This window comes from Sarcophilus harrisii, chromosome 5 (genome assembly GCF_902635505.1).
Source record: "Sarcophilus harrisii chromosome 5, mSarHar1.11, whole genome shotgun sequence".
NCBI lineage: Eukaryota > Metazoa > Chordata > Mammalia > Dasyuromorphia > Dasyuridae > Sarcophilus > Sarcophilus harrisii.
In genome coordinates this window covers 266677996-266690489 of record NC_045430.1, presented here as the reverse complement: position 1 = coordinate 266690489, position 12494 = coordinate 266677996, and the positions used below count along the sequence as shown (strand labels likewise).

The following is a 12494-nucleotide window of genomic DNA, read 5'->3' as shown; positions in this document are numbered from 1 at the left end:
ATACGCTTAACATGATAGGACTTTGAAAAAAAACAAACTTTTTTTTTTTTAATGAATAGATGAACAAAGAAATAAATGACTTCAATTTTATAGGTAATTCTCTAAAAGTCAGAGGATCACAGATTTGGAACAGAAGAGATCTTGGGACTGCTTAATCTCACCCCCTTATTTTGTAGATGAGGACACTGAAGGTAAGAGAGGAAAAGGTGTTTGTCCAAAGCCTTAACTAGAAAAGGAGATTAAAGATTTGGTTTTGTAATCCAAAATCAAGAATTAATTTGTTAATTAATTGTGTGTATTTAAAAACACACACACACAAAAGAAACTCATCCTTCGGAAACAGGAATATTCATATGCAATATCCACCATCTTCTAGGAAACAAAGAACTTTCAATATAGATAGCTCTCCCTTCTCCAACCCAACCAGTTGTTCTCTAAGAGGTGCCATTTTAAATGCACGCTAGCCAATCACACATACCTCCTATCTCATTGCAGCGAGACGTCATTTCCCAGAGAACCAGGGCCATGGAATATACATCTGTTTGCTTGAAGGACTCCATATTTTCCAAGTTCATTCTGGATTCCAAAACCTCAGGAGCCATATATCTTGCTGTCCCAACCTGCAACCAAACAGAAAAACCAGTTGTAGTTTGGTTTTCAAAATAAGATAGTGTTCATGTCTATAGTTAAGACCTTAGGGATTTTTTTTAAAAGGTCTTAAAATTTCTTTTCTACCAACATCTTCTTAGTTCAATCTGTACAGATAAAATGGATTCAACCAGAGAGATCACAATGGGCCCAAGAGTGGAGATGCTACCCTGATGGAATGGTACATGGTGAGGTGATAGTGGCACTTTGAAGAGTTATTTCCTTGTATCTCAGTGTGGGAACATGGATCAGCCAACGCCACAAATTTCATCCTAATAAATATAGCCTCTGGCACATTAGAAAAAGAAGGATGGAAAAAAAAAGGGAAAAAAGAAAAGAAAATGTGCTGAGAACAATGATGGGTTCCATAGGAGTGAGAGGATTGGTCAGAAAGAAACAGAAGTAGGCCTGGGAAGATAGGAATATAAGATTATAAGGGAAGCACTAGGTTCCATGAGAGAGTGCTTGGGTTTCTGGCCAACCCCTGAGACCAAGACAATGACGGGTGGCTGGACATTTATGTGCTTAATTAATAAAGCTGTTATGCATTAATAAAGTATTTAACATGATCACAGTACACATTTGCATACATGTAAAGAGCTTTCAGGTCAGAGATAGGTGATTTCATCTGTATAGGGAACTAGAAGGTATGGAAACTCCCTTTTCCCAATCAGTCTGCCACCTTCTCTACAATGTCTACTTCCAGAGAGTTACCCAGAGAAGTGCCTCGCCAGCCTGTGTCAGAGGCAAGACATGAACCCTGCTTCCAAGGTCAGCTTTGTATCCATTATGGCGCACTGCATCTCATGCTGACTCTAATTTTAAATATCTACTATCTTTCAATAAATAATTTTGAGTTTCTGTTTCCTCATTTTGAAAACAAACAAACAAACACAATGGCCATAGTAATTATTCTGCAGGTTGTAGACGAATGATACAAAGCAGTTTGCAAACCTTTCAAAAGGGGGTTCCAGAAATATCAGCTATTATTTATGATCCAGTTCTTGGCCCCATGCCTTCCACTGAATAAGCCCTTGTTTACTGAATCAAACTGGGTACAGGGTCCCGCCTCCCCAGAAGGCTACAAAAATAGTCTGAGTTTAAGCAACACATAGCAATACGGTATTGGACAACTGACAAAAATAATGTGCTCTTACGTGAAGACCATTTTTTTTTAAGATTGCCAAGCTAACACAGCAAACAAGGAAGTGCCAAACCTCAGGGTCTGCTTATCTCTCCCTTCAATATATGTCAGAGCATTATTCATCCACCTCCTAACAGGCAACAGAAAAAATACGACTGTCATTCTGTCATGTGGGAAGCTTATAACTTTGTTTCTGTAGTATGAAGACGCTTTCATCCCTGACCACATCGTGCTGGAAACTGTAAAAGCGAGAAGATACCATATGACAAAGAGTTTCTTGGTTTGGAACTGGTTTTCTAAAGGTACAGAAAAAGACAACACTCCTCCCTCCTTTCTATAGCCATCCCCTAAAAAAGAAAAAAAATAATTTGCTACTGTCAAGTGCTGTGGTGGGAAGGACTTTAGACTGGAAAGTCAAAAGATCTAAGTTCAAGGACATTTCTTAGTTTGTTAGTGTGACTATTTCTTAGTTTGTTGTATGACTATGGACTATGAACCCTTTGGGCCTTTGGGCCCTCGGCCTATTTCCTAATAGGTTAAACGATGGAATTGGGATGGATGGATGGATACTTTTCAGCTCTCAAATATGGGATGGAAAAAGCAGAAAAGCACTTACTTTATGCCAAGAGTCAAGCACTAAGAATTCAAATGGGAGAGTTTGACCAGCCATGAAGTTTAAATTTCCTTATGTTGCAGCAGCAAGGCTGAAGAACCAGTGGTCCACTGAGTCAGTGAGAAGTGGAAATACTGGGGCAATCTAAGTGGAAAGGGTTCTTGCTGGGGCCATTGGGAGCAAAAAACACCTTGGGTCCCTGATACCCAGGAATATGTGCAAGTGACCATGAAGACTCAGTTTTCTTGCAAAACTTACTTCAAAGGTTCTTGGGTTTATTGGTTTATTTTAAAAGCACCAAGGACAACAGCAACTAAACATGAATGATTTCAGGCTGAGCTGTCTGCTGCCATGAAATATGCATGAAGGCAATATTATAAGCAGTCATTGAGCAGAGCAGAGCTTTGACCCGGAAATACAGCTAGATGTGGACTTCCTAGAGATCTAAGTATGAATCTCTCCTTTGATTCTTCCTAATTTTGAATCAAGGCAAAGCACTTTATTTCTTTGAGGCGAATTCTTGCTCCATGCTGAGAAGATACTTCCTCCCATCTTTGTCTTTTAGAGTCCTTCAAGGTTCCAACAAAGTTCAACTCAAGCACTGCCTTCTAAATAACGTCCCTCTTGGGGCATCCTAAGTGCTAATGTTGTCTGCTGGGTTCATCTTTCATTTTCTTTTTCTTTTTTTTTTTCATCCTTTGTTTTCAGGGATGACTAATGACAACAGGAGGGTGATGGCTTGATTTGCTCATGAATTGGATGTAATCATCAGCCTCATTCTCTCCTCCAAGTCACAACAGTCCAGAGACAAAAGTCAAGATGGCGGCCATGGCCCAGCCAACTAATGTTTTCCTTTCCAAAATGCCCAAACTGTTCTATGTTGTATATGTGTGTTTGCATTCCCATTCTCTCTCTCGGGCAGTAAGGTCCTTGAAGGAAGGGACTTTTCACTTTTGTCTTTATAGTTTCAGTACCTGACACAGAGCCTGGCACAACACTGGCACTTATAAATAGTACCTAACAACGCCTGGCACAACATTGGCACTTATAAATGCTCTCTAATTGAATGATAATGGGAACATCAGAAAGGTGGCAATAAAGTTAATCCTTAAGTTCCCCATTTGTGAAATGGGAATAAATCTTGTACGGGGTTGTTGCAAGGAAAGGGTTTCATTAACTTTAAATTGGTACAGATATATAAGACAATTACTCATTAGAAAGTAGTTTGAGGAAACTGATCACCATCACTGAATGTCACAGCTGGAAGGGACTTTAATTATCTCATGCAGTACAAGATGATATCCTAGACCCCCGAAGGAGGAAATGCAATTTCCCAATTAGCAAAAACCTGACTTTCTAAAGTAAAATGTTGTTGGTCCTTGAGACAAGCAGATCTAACTAGGAGATGTGTTCATTGAAACATAAATAGCGCCATCCTTAGTGAGAATCATTGCTTTTCTAGCCTAAATATTCTGATATCAAGAGAAGTGAAGAATAGCATTGCAGTTCACTGGTCAGGTGATATCCAGTATATGGCCTGGGTCCAGTCCCGTGCATTTAACTAACAAGGAGTTCTACAACGATGCTGGTTTCAGCTTCTGAGTATTTTTAAACCGTCCAGAAAAATCAAGGGCTCTAGCAGATCCATCCTGGCAGGGCTTGGGTATACAAATGAATCATTTAATTAAGTCCCACTTAGGTATTAAGTGCTTTAGGTTATTCTAATTCAAACCCAGGTATTATAGGTTTGGAAACTGAGGCCCATAAAAGGCATACCCATAGCACATCTTGTCCAAAGTCAAACAAGGAGCATGTGAGAAAGACAGGATTTGAACCCAGGCTCTCCAGCTTAAATCCAGCAGGCTTTCCCAACATTATAGATTTAGAATTGGAAGGAATCATATCCCCAATTTTTAGATGAAGAAACAAGTCCAGATAGCAATAAGACTTGAAGAAGGCCAGTTCTATCACCATTTTTTCCATGTTGCCTCTTCACACACAGTAAGTGCTTAATGTCTGTTGAGTATCTGATTTCTCATCTCCTAATTTTTCCTACTTTGTAAATGTTTTAAAAAATACGACACCTCTCTGTTCTTTAATAATATCATCTTTTCCTTCTAGATCCCCTCATTTCTTTCAAAGCACAGGTAAGACATCCTATGAGCCTTTACTAATCTTCCCAAATGTTAGTTTTCTTTCTCCTTCCTGAAACAATTTTTTATATCTTGTATCCCAATAGAATACAGGCTCCCTGAGGGCAGGCAATTGTCTGACTCTTGTATTGGTATTCCCAGGGCCCAGAACCATACTTGGTATATACCAGGTGTTTATCAATTGTGCCACATGCTAATAGTTGCCACAGTTGAGGCATCTAGGTAGGATACAGGTAGAATCAGGAAGACCTTAGATCAGTCTAGCTTCAGACCCTTACTAGCCTATTCACCTTAGCTTTCTTGACTGGAAAATGCATCTAGCTCCCACGTTTGTTGTGAGGATCAAGTGAAGTAATATTTGTAAAGTGCTTAGTACAGTGCCTAGCACATAGTAGGCATTTTGTAAATGCTAATTTTCCGCCTTTTTCCTGCTTGGCAGTCAAGAATACAAATATTAAATCTTAAGACTGTGCCTTCAAGGAATTTATATCCTAACAGGGAGAAGACTATACATATAGTGGAGTGATAGCCTTGGAAGAAACAGCTCCCTCACCCAGGACCAGAGTTTCCTTTCAGCCTCTGGACTGTTGCCCTTTGGAAATCCTTTAATTTTATGCCTCAGCTGGGTTAATACATAACATCCCAGCAAAAGGTTTCTAAGGTACAAAGACCCATGTTTGGTACTGTGGGATATATGAATTTCTTGTAGTGCTAACAAGCTTCTTTCTAAGACTATAGGAAAAAAACACACAAATATAATGCTGGTTTGTGCATGTAATGGTTCCAAGTTTGCCCATCATTTCCTATGTATTACCTCTTTGATTTCGATCACTTGTCCTGTAAGGTAAAAGGCAATTTTCCATTTTACAGATGAGGTTAATACTGAGGCTAAGAGAAATTAAGCAATTTGTCTATTGTTCGTTACATAGCAAGAAGGAGTATGGCAGGGTTGCACAGAATCACTGTCCACGCCAACCATCCTTTCCCCATAAGGAATCACCCCCTGACTTAACCAATAAGACAAGATCCAGCCTCTGTCGGAAGACCTCCAAGGAGGGGGAACTCACCACTTTTCAAGGTAGCTGATCTCTACTCGGGCGATTCTAATTATTACAGTTTTAAAACTTGGATTGTCTAGTAAAAATCATTACTTCAGTTACTGTTTTCATTCCCTAACATTTGAGACTGTGTCTGTGGTGATAAGAGATCCCATGTTCTAAGTACTTAGGCACCAGAGTGGAGATCTGAACCCAAGTCTCCAGACTAAATTCTGCACAACTCGCATCATACCACACTCATGCCTCTTTGCCCTCCCACTGTCCACAAAATGTTCTGTGGCTCTGTAACAGCTTGTCCCACCGAATCACCCTGACTTGGGCAGCCTAGAGGGCTAGGACTTTACATGATCGTTGTGCCTATCAATACAGGGCTATCAGGTGATGGAAGACCCTCCCTCAGAACTGAACGTGGAAACGTTATTATCTGTAAACACCCTTTCTCATACCTCCCATACCTCAGACATGGACTTGGGCTCAAACTCACCTGCCCGCTGTTGGCCAAGTCATCCACAGAGAGGGTCGGGTCCAATCTCAGGGACAGCCCAAAGTCACAGAGGCAGCAGGTCAGGTCGTTTTTCACTAGGATGTTGGAGCTCTTCAGGTCTCTGTGAACGATGGCTGTTTTTGGTCTCCCGCAGGGAGTGTGGTCGCTATGGAGATGGGCGATGCCCCTGGACAGGGAGCTGCCCAGCTTCCACAGGTCCTCCCAGCTGATGACGTGCCTGGTGAGGTACTCCTGCAGGTTGCCCCTGGCATGGAAGGCGGTGATGAGCCAATACTGCTTTCCCAAGTCCATCTTCCGCTCCTCCGCCGTCAGGAACTGAAGGATGTTCTCATGCTTGAGGTTGATGTCCGAGAAGATCTCCTTTTCAGTCTTCCAGGAGGCATATTCCTCATAGGGAAAGATCTTGACCGCCACCGTCTCGAACTGCTCGGAAGTGTTCTGTTTCAGCTTGGCCTTGTAGACCTCAGCAAAGCGCCCCTTGCCCACCAGGGTGTCCAGCTCGATGGGCAGCAGCTCTGTGTTGTGATTGAGGTTGTTGGCGCAGGTGGAGCTTATGTCCGAGCGGTCGTCATCCATCATCATGGCACAGCGGTCGCTGCACTCTACCAGCTTCCGCGACTTGCTGCTCTCCCAGGTGGTACTCAGCTTTCTCCTGCGGTGTACCCGGTAGCAGTAGAAGATGACAATCACGGCGATAGCGATGCCCACGGGCGGAAGGAGGCTGATGATGGTCACTTTGGAGATGATGGCCAAAAGCTCGGAGTGGTCAAAAACTTCTGCTCAAGAAAAACGAGAGACAAGGGAGAGACGTCAGTCTCTTAGATCATCCAACTTATGATCAGAAATTCTTGTGCCCACCCAAGAAGTCTGCTGATCCCCCCAGATATCAGCAACCTCTTACTTTGCTTTAACACACACACACACACACACACACACACACACACACACATATGCATCAACTGTTTATAATTATAAACCCTTCTTGTCTCTCCCATTAGCATGTAACCTCCTTGCAAGTAGGGAATCTTTGTCCTGACTGCAATTAGCCAATAACTGGTAGACAGTAGGCACTTACTAAATATCTATTGATTGGGTGCTATCTTACAGTGTGTTGCAAACAAAGCTAGTTTTACCACAAAGAAGACTGGATTTGGAGAGTGCTGGGAGCTGCTTCTTCCAGCAAATACATGTATGTATATGTATATGTATATATAATATATATATTAAAATTTATACATATACACACATATGTCATGAGTAGATATATACACACATGTAAATGTGTTAGTGTCACATAAACGCTGACTAAATCCTAACAACCAAAGGGCCTTATTCCAAAGGTTTTGATTTAAATCGGGATGAGTTGTTAATTGCTTCCAAAGCAGAAGGAAATGACTAAGTTACAGCAAGAAGATGGTGGCCTCTGTGCTTCAAGGATTTAATGCATTGCCTGGTATACTCAATTTGTGTAACTGATTGGCTCCTTTTTTTAATCAACTTTTCATCTTGGAATGGACTTGAATGAGAAAACTCTAGACAAAGAGACAAATGAAGGAATGGATCGGTTTTCATATAGTTGGGGAAGCATTTGTATTCCCCTGGCTCCATTTGGCCTGGTTCTTCACAAATCCATCACTGTCTCAGATCCCATTCATTCATTCTCTTTTTATTACACAGTTGCCAGTCAGTCGCAGACTACTGGATAAGGAGGGGACCTTTGGTCATCGTACGACTATGTCATTATCCCATCCACATCACAACTTTCCCCATTGCAGTTCCAATATATTGCAGATTGGCATTAGGAACTTTTTTGGCTTTGGGGTTTTTGGTGAGGCAATTGAGATTGTGACTTCACAGGGTCATAGATTTTTAAGGTGAAAGGTCATTTAGGGCAAACTTTTTTTTTTTTTTTGGACAGATAAGTCTTAAAAAGAGTAACTGGCTTGTGCTCACAGTCACACATGCAATAAGTAGCAAGCCAGAACTAGAAATCAGAGCTCCTCTTTTTAGATCCAGTGGTCTTTTCCCTATATCTCCCTGCTATTCTGGTCCTCCATGAGGCTATTAAAAATGAAACAAGCAATACATATATCTGTTTTGTAATAATTTTAAAAATTGATAATTAAAATAAATAAATTTTAATTTTTTTAAAAATGAAAATATTTTATTTTCATATGTTCATTATTCATTAGAATAATGAATTCTACTCATGTCCAGAAATTGTGTGACCTGAGGTAAATCACCTAAATTCTCTTGTTTTCAGATGAGAGTAATTTCTCTTTCAATTCAAAATCTATGGTCTTATGAGCTCCATACCCTATGTAAAATATGTGGCATAATGCAAATTAATTGGAGGTGCTAAGTTCAAATCCTAACCATCTCTGCCCTTACTACTACTACTATTACTACTACTACTACCACCCATAATACTCTAGTACTGTAGTTTCCAGCTATGTAAGAGAGCTTCATAAGAAGGACTTTCAGGTCCAATCTAGTTCTATCCCTAATCTAAAACAATCAGAGCCAGACATCTACCCTGCAGACAGACCTGCCCATCCTCATTGCTCTCCTCTCCAGTCTACAGGAAGAGAAAACCCAAACACCAGTTGACCTGAAACCTTCAAAAGCACTTACAGAAGGAGGCTCAGAAATCCCCCCCTTGAGGTCAGCAAACCAGAGTTCCACTTTCCCCTCCAACTTCCTGAGCTTTCTTTCTTTTTTTTTTTTCTTTTTTTAACATCGGCATGCAAAATTTTGGGGGAAATTACTGAGTAACAACATCTGTCATTCTTGAAACTTCAAAAGGCCCTGTCCAAAAAATCATGTTAACAAAAGCAAAGCAGGCAAAAGGAAGCTTCCTGGGGATGGACAGCTTTATCTAAACAAGAGGTCCCTACGCCCTGTCAGACAACATTAACCCCTGGGCTGCTGCAGGCGCCATGATAAAAACAAGCAAGCATGTGCATCCCAGCAGGGAAGCAGCAAATGTTCATGGGAGGCAGAAGTTATCACTTCCATCCTCCTGTCCCCACAGGGAGGTTTTCAACCACATTGTCCCCCCTTCAGAACCAGCCTTTGTGTCTGCTAAAAGGCCAACCTAGGGCAACTAACACTAATCAGAGATCCATCAGAGAGTGACCAGGTAGAACCTCTCTACAGAAAAAGGTTCCACTTGGGACATAAGATTCCAATTTCTGTTCCATTTTTTAAGGTTCTTATCATATTATAGCCCTTACTCAAATCTAAGGACCCTCACTGAGGAAGTGAGGCTACACCATACTTATTTCTGAAATATTATTAAAAATATCATGGCTTTAGAACTTAGAAGCCATTGAGTCCAATTTGCCTTAGTGACAAAGACTAGTCCTAGTAGAATTATATGGGTCAACGATGCAATTATTGTACTGAAGAAATTAACTTCCTAACCCTCAGAAGCCCTCAGAGACAGCTGGCACAGGTGAGAAAGGGCTAGACTTTGGAATCAAGAAAACTAGAGTTCAAAACCTGCTTCATATATTCACAAACAGCGCAACTGAGGCTATGTGGTTTGCATAGTTTTTTCTTCATCTATAAAATGGGGATAATAGCATTTACCTCCCATAATTGCCCAGTTTCCTCATCTATAAAATGGGAATAATAGTATCCCCCTCCTATAGTTGCCCAGTTTCTTCATTTATAAAATGGGAATAATAGTATCTACTTCCCATGGTTACCCAGTTTCTTCATCTATAAAATGGGAATAATAGTATCCACCTCCCATGGTTGCCCAGTTTCTATAAAATAGTATTTACTTCCCTTGGTTGCGGTATGGATTAGATATTTTAAAGTACTCTGTAAACCTTGAAAGTGTTATTATATATACATCATATATAATAAAACCGTAATATACACACACACATATATACATGCTAGCTATTATTGTTACTGTTGGCAAAGGGAATTAGCAATTATATATGCTCAAGGCACAGTGGTATTAGGTGAGAATGCTGGTGATGATTAAAGAGTCTTTGGAGTTGGAATCAGATATGTGGACTATGAAAACCAGCTCTTCCATTAACCTTCTTGAAGGTAAGGGCCGTCTTCCTTACTCACATCGGTATTCCAAGCACAGTGCCTGGTTCTTAATGACTTTGTAATAAATACTTTGTCATTCATTTATTCATCCAACGGTAGCCTTGGATACAGTAAGAGGGCATTGGATTTGAAGTCACAGGATCTGGGGAAGAATCAGCTCTGCTCTTAATCAAATGCATATACATACCTACGTACGTGGATGTGTGTTTATATATTTCACAACTGTATTATATAAATACGTATATATGTAAACATGCAAGTGTATACATATATACATACTTTTAAGGCTTCCAAAACCCTACACATATATACTATACATACATACATTTGGGTGTATATATAGGAAGGTAGGAACTTTAAAGCAGTACATAAATATTGGCTATTATTCTTATTACTATTTACTAGTTGTGTGTCGACAAGTCCTATAGTCTCAATCCTGCTTCCTTAGGAACAATCTTTAATTACAAGAGAGCTCTCCTGAGGAACAGGAATCCTAGATGGATCCCAAGGCCTGCATTGGGAATCCAAAGACCCTACTGCAGAAACCTCCTTTTACCAAGGGAGACAACAGATTTACCTTTAAAAGGGATCTGTGAACAAGAGAAATAATAAAGACAAACTTTATGGTAAAGATTGCCCAAAGATTAAAGAGTACAGACTAAAGCAAACCCCAAAGTAACTGAAATCACCAAAGGGAAACCCCCTGGTGGTTGACTCTTGTTTAGGGGGTGGGAGTCTACGCTTAGTCTTTGGTGGAAGGTTTGTGATCCCAGCGTCAGAGACCATTTGCTTTCTCTTCACCCCACTCCTTGCTTATCATGGAAGATTACAAAATAAGTTTTTCTAAAGGTAACTTGAAACCTGGCCTCTTCAATGCGTGATCCAAAATGTCAGCAAATGCCAATTATGAATAAGGTTGTAGAGGAAAGAAAAGAAAGTGAGCTCACGGCTTGGGGCCCATCCGTGGGTGAAGGGCTCAGCCACAAGCCTGGGTTCTCTTAGCCAGTTTTGCAGTGGCCTGGACAGAGTGAGTGGGGCAATGATTCAGTAAACAGATAGCTGCTTGTTTGCAGAGATAAAGGCAGGGCCCCATGACCTTTTTCCACGGGCATCTTACAAGGAAAAATGGCTTCAGTGTATTGTGTAACACATAGATCTATGTGGATTCCTGTGAAAACTGATAAAGGAACTTCCTCTGATTTTGCAAAAAAAGCAAAACTGCTCAGGCTGAGACCCACAGATGGAGGCTGAGTATGAAGAGACTATAATGGAGGGGGGGAAATCTGCAGCAAACTCACATCCATTTATTATGACTACTGTTTTCAGAACTCATGACCACCCCCTCAAACTCTTCCTAATCTTCCTGTCCAGGGTACCCCGGCTTCCTCTCAAATTACCCTGGATCATAAGTGATGTATCTCTAAGCCCCCCTTATCCGGCTTACTGCCAGCTTGGTACCATACCCCTTCTCTCTTCTGACACCATTCTGGTGTCCATGACCACATCTTATTGATTGGTCTTCCTAAAGCACTGATCAGACCATGGCAATCAATTCCAGTGGCTGCCATGCCAATCAGCTCCAATGGTTGGTTGCCCATTACCTCTAGGATCAAATACAAAATCCTCAGTTTGCCCCTTTTCTCCTCCCTTTCTTTCTTATCTTTACATCTTCCTTTCCTCCACATATGTCTACAATCCAATGACACTGGTCTTTCTGCTGTTCTTCAAAATAAGACACTCCATCTCCTGATACTGGGTCTTTTGCCTGGCTATATCCCCCCTTTTTATCTCTACTTTCTGGATTCTCTGGCTTCCTCTAAATCCCAACTAAAATCTGACTCCTCTAAGAAGCCGTTTCTAATGCTATTTAATTAAACAAGTGCAATATTTACAGATAAAACCTCCAATTTATCCTGTATCTATTTTGTTTGCACACAGTTATTTGTATGTTGTCTCTCTCCAACAGATTTTGAGCTCCTTGAAGCTTGGGCTGTTTTTACCTCTCTTTATAACCGGGCACTTAGCACAGTCCTTGGCATATAGTAGGCACTTAATGTTTAGTGGTTTGACTTAGAGTGGGAGTGTAGTTTAAGACACTTGTCTCAAAGTCAAATGAAAATAGAACCATTAATCCTACACATAAAGATATTTATGGGCCACAGAGTGACTTAGTTTTAAGATATAATCTTAACTATGTTTTGTTGTATTCATTCATTTATGTTAAATGCTTCCCAATTACATTTTAGTCTGGTTTGGGCCACACTCCTCTGGTCTAGAGAAGAAGAAGCTAGCCCCAAAG

The 12494-nt window shown here is 40.7% G+C and overlaps 1 protein-coding gene across 1 annotated transcript in view; it reads right to left on the bottom strand.

Moving 5' to 3' along the window:
* TGFBR2 (transforming growth factor beta receptor 2) overlaps window positions 1–12494 on the bottom strand; it is a 77850-nt gene that overhangs the window by 12723 nt on the left and 52633 nt on the right. The window contains exons 4-5 of the mRNA XM_031940416.1: window positions 6101–6897; window positions 479–620 (exon numbers count right to left, since the gene is read on the bottom strand). Coding sequence (XP_031796276.1) covers window positions 479–620; window positions 6101–6897 — 939 coding nt within the window. The remainder of the gene's footprint in view (window positions 1–478; window positions 621–6100; window positions 6898–12494) is intronic.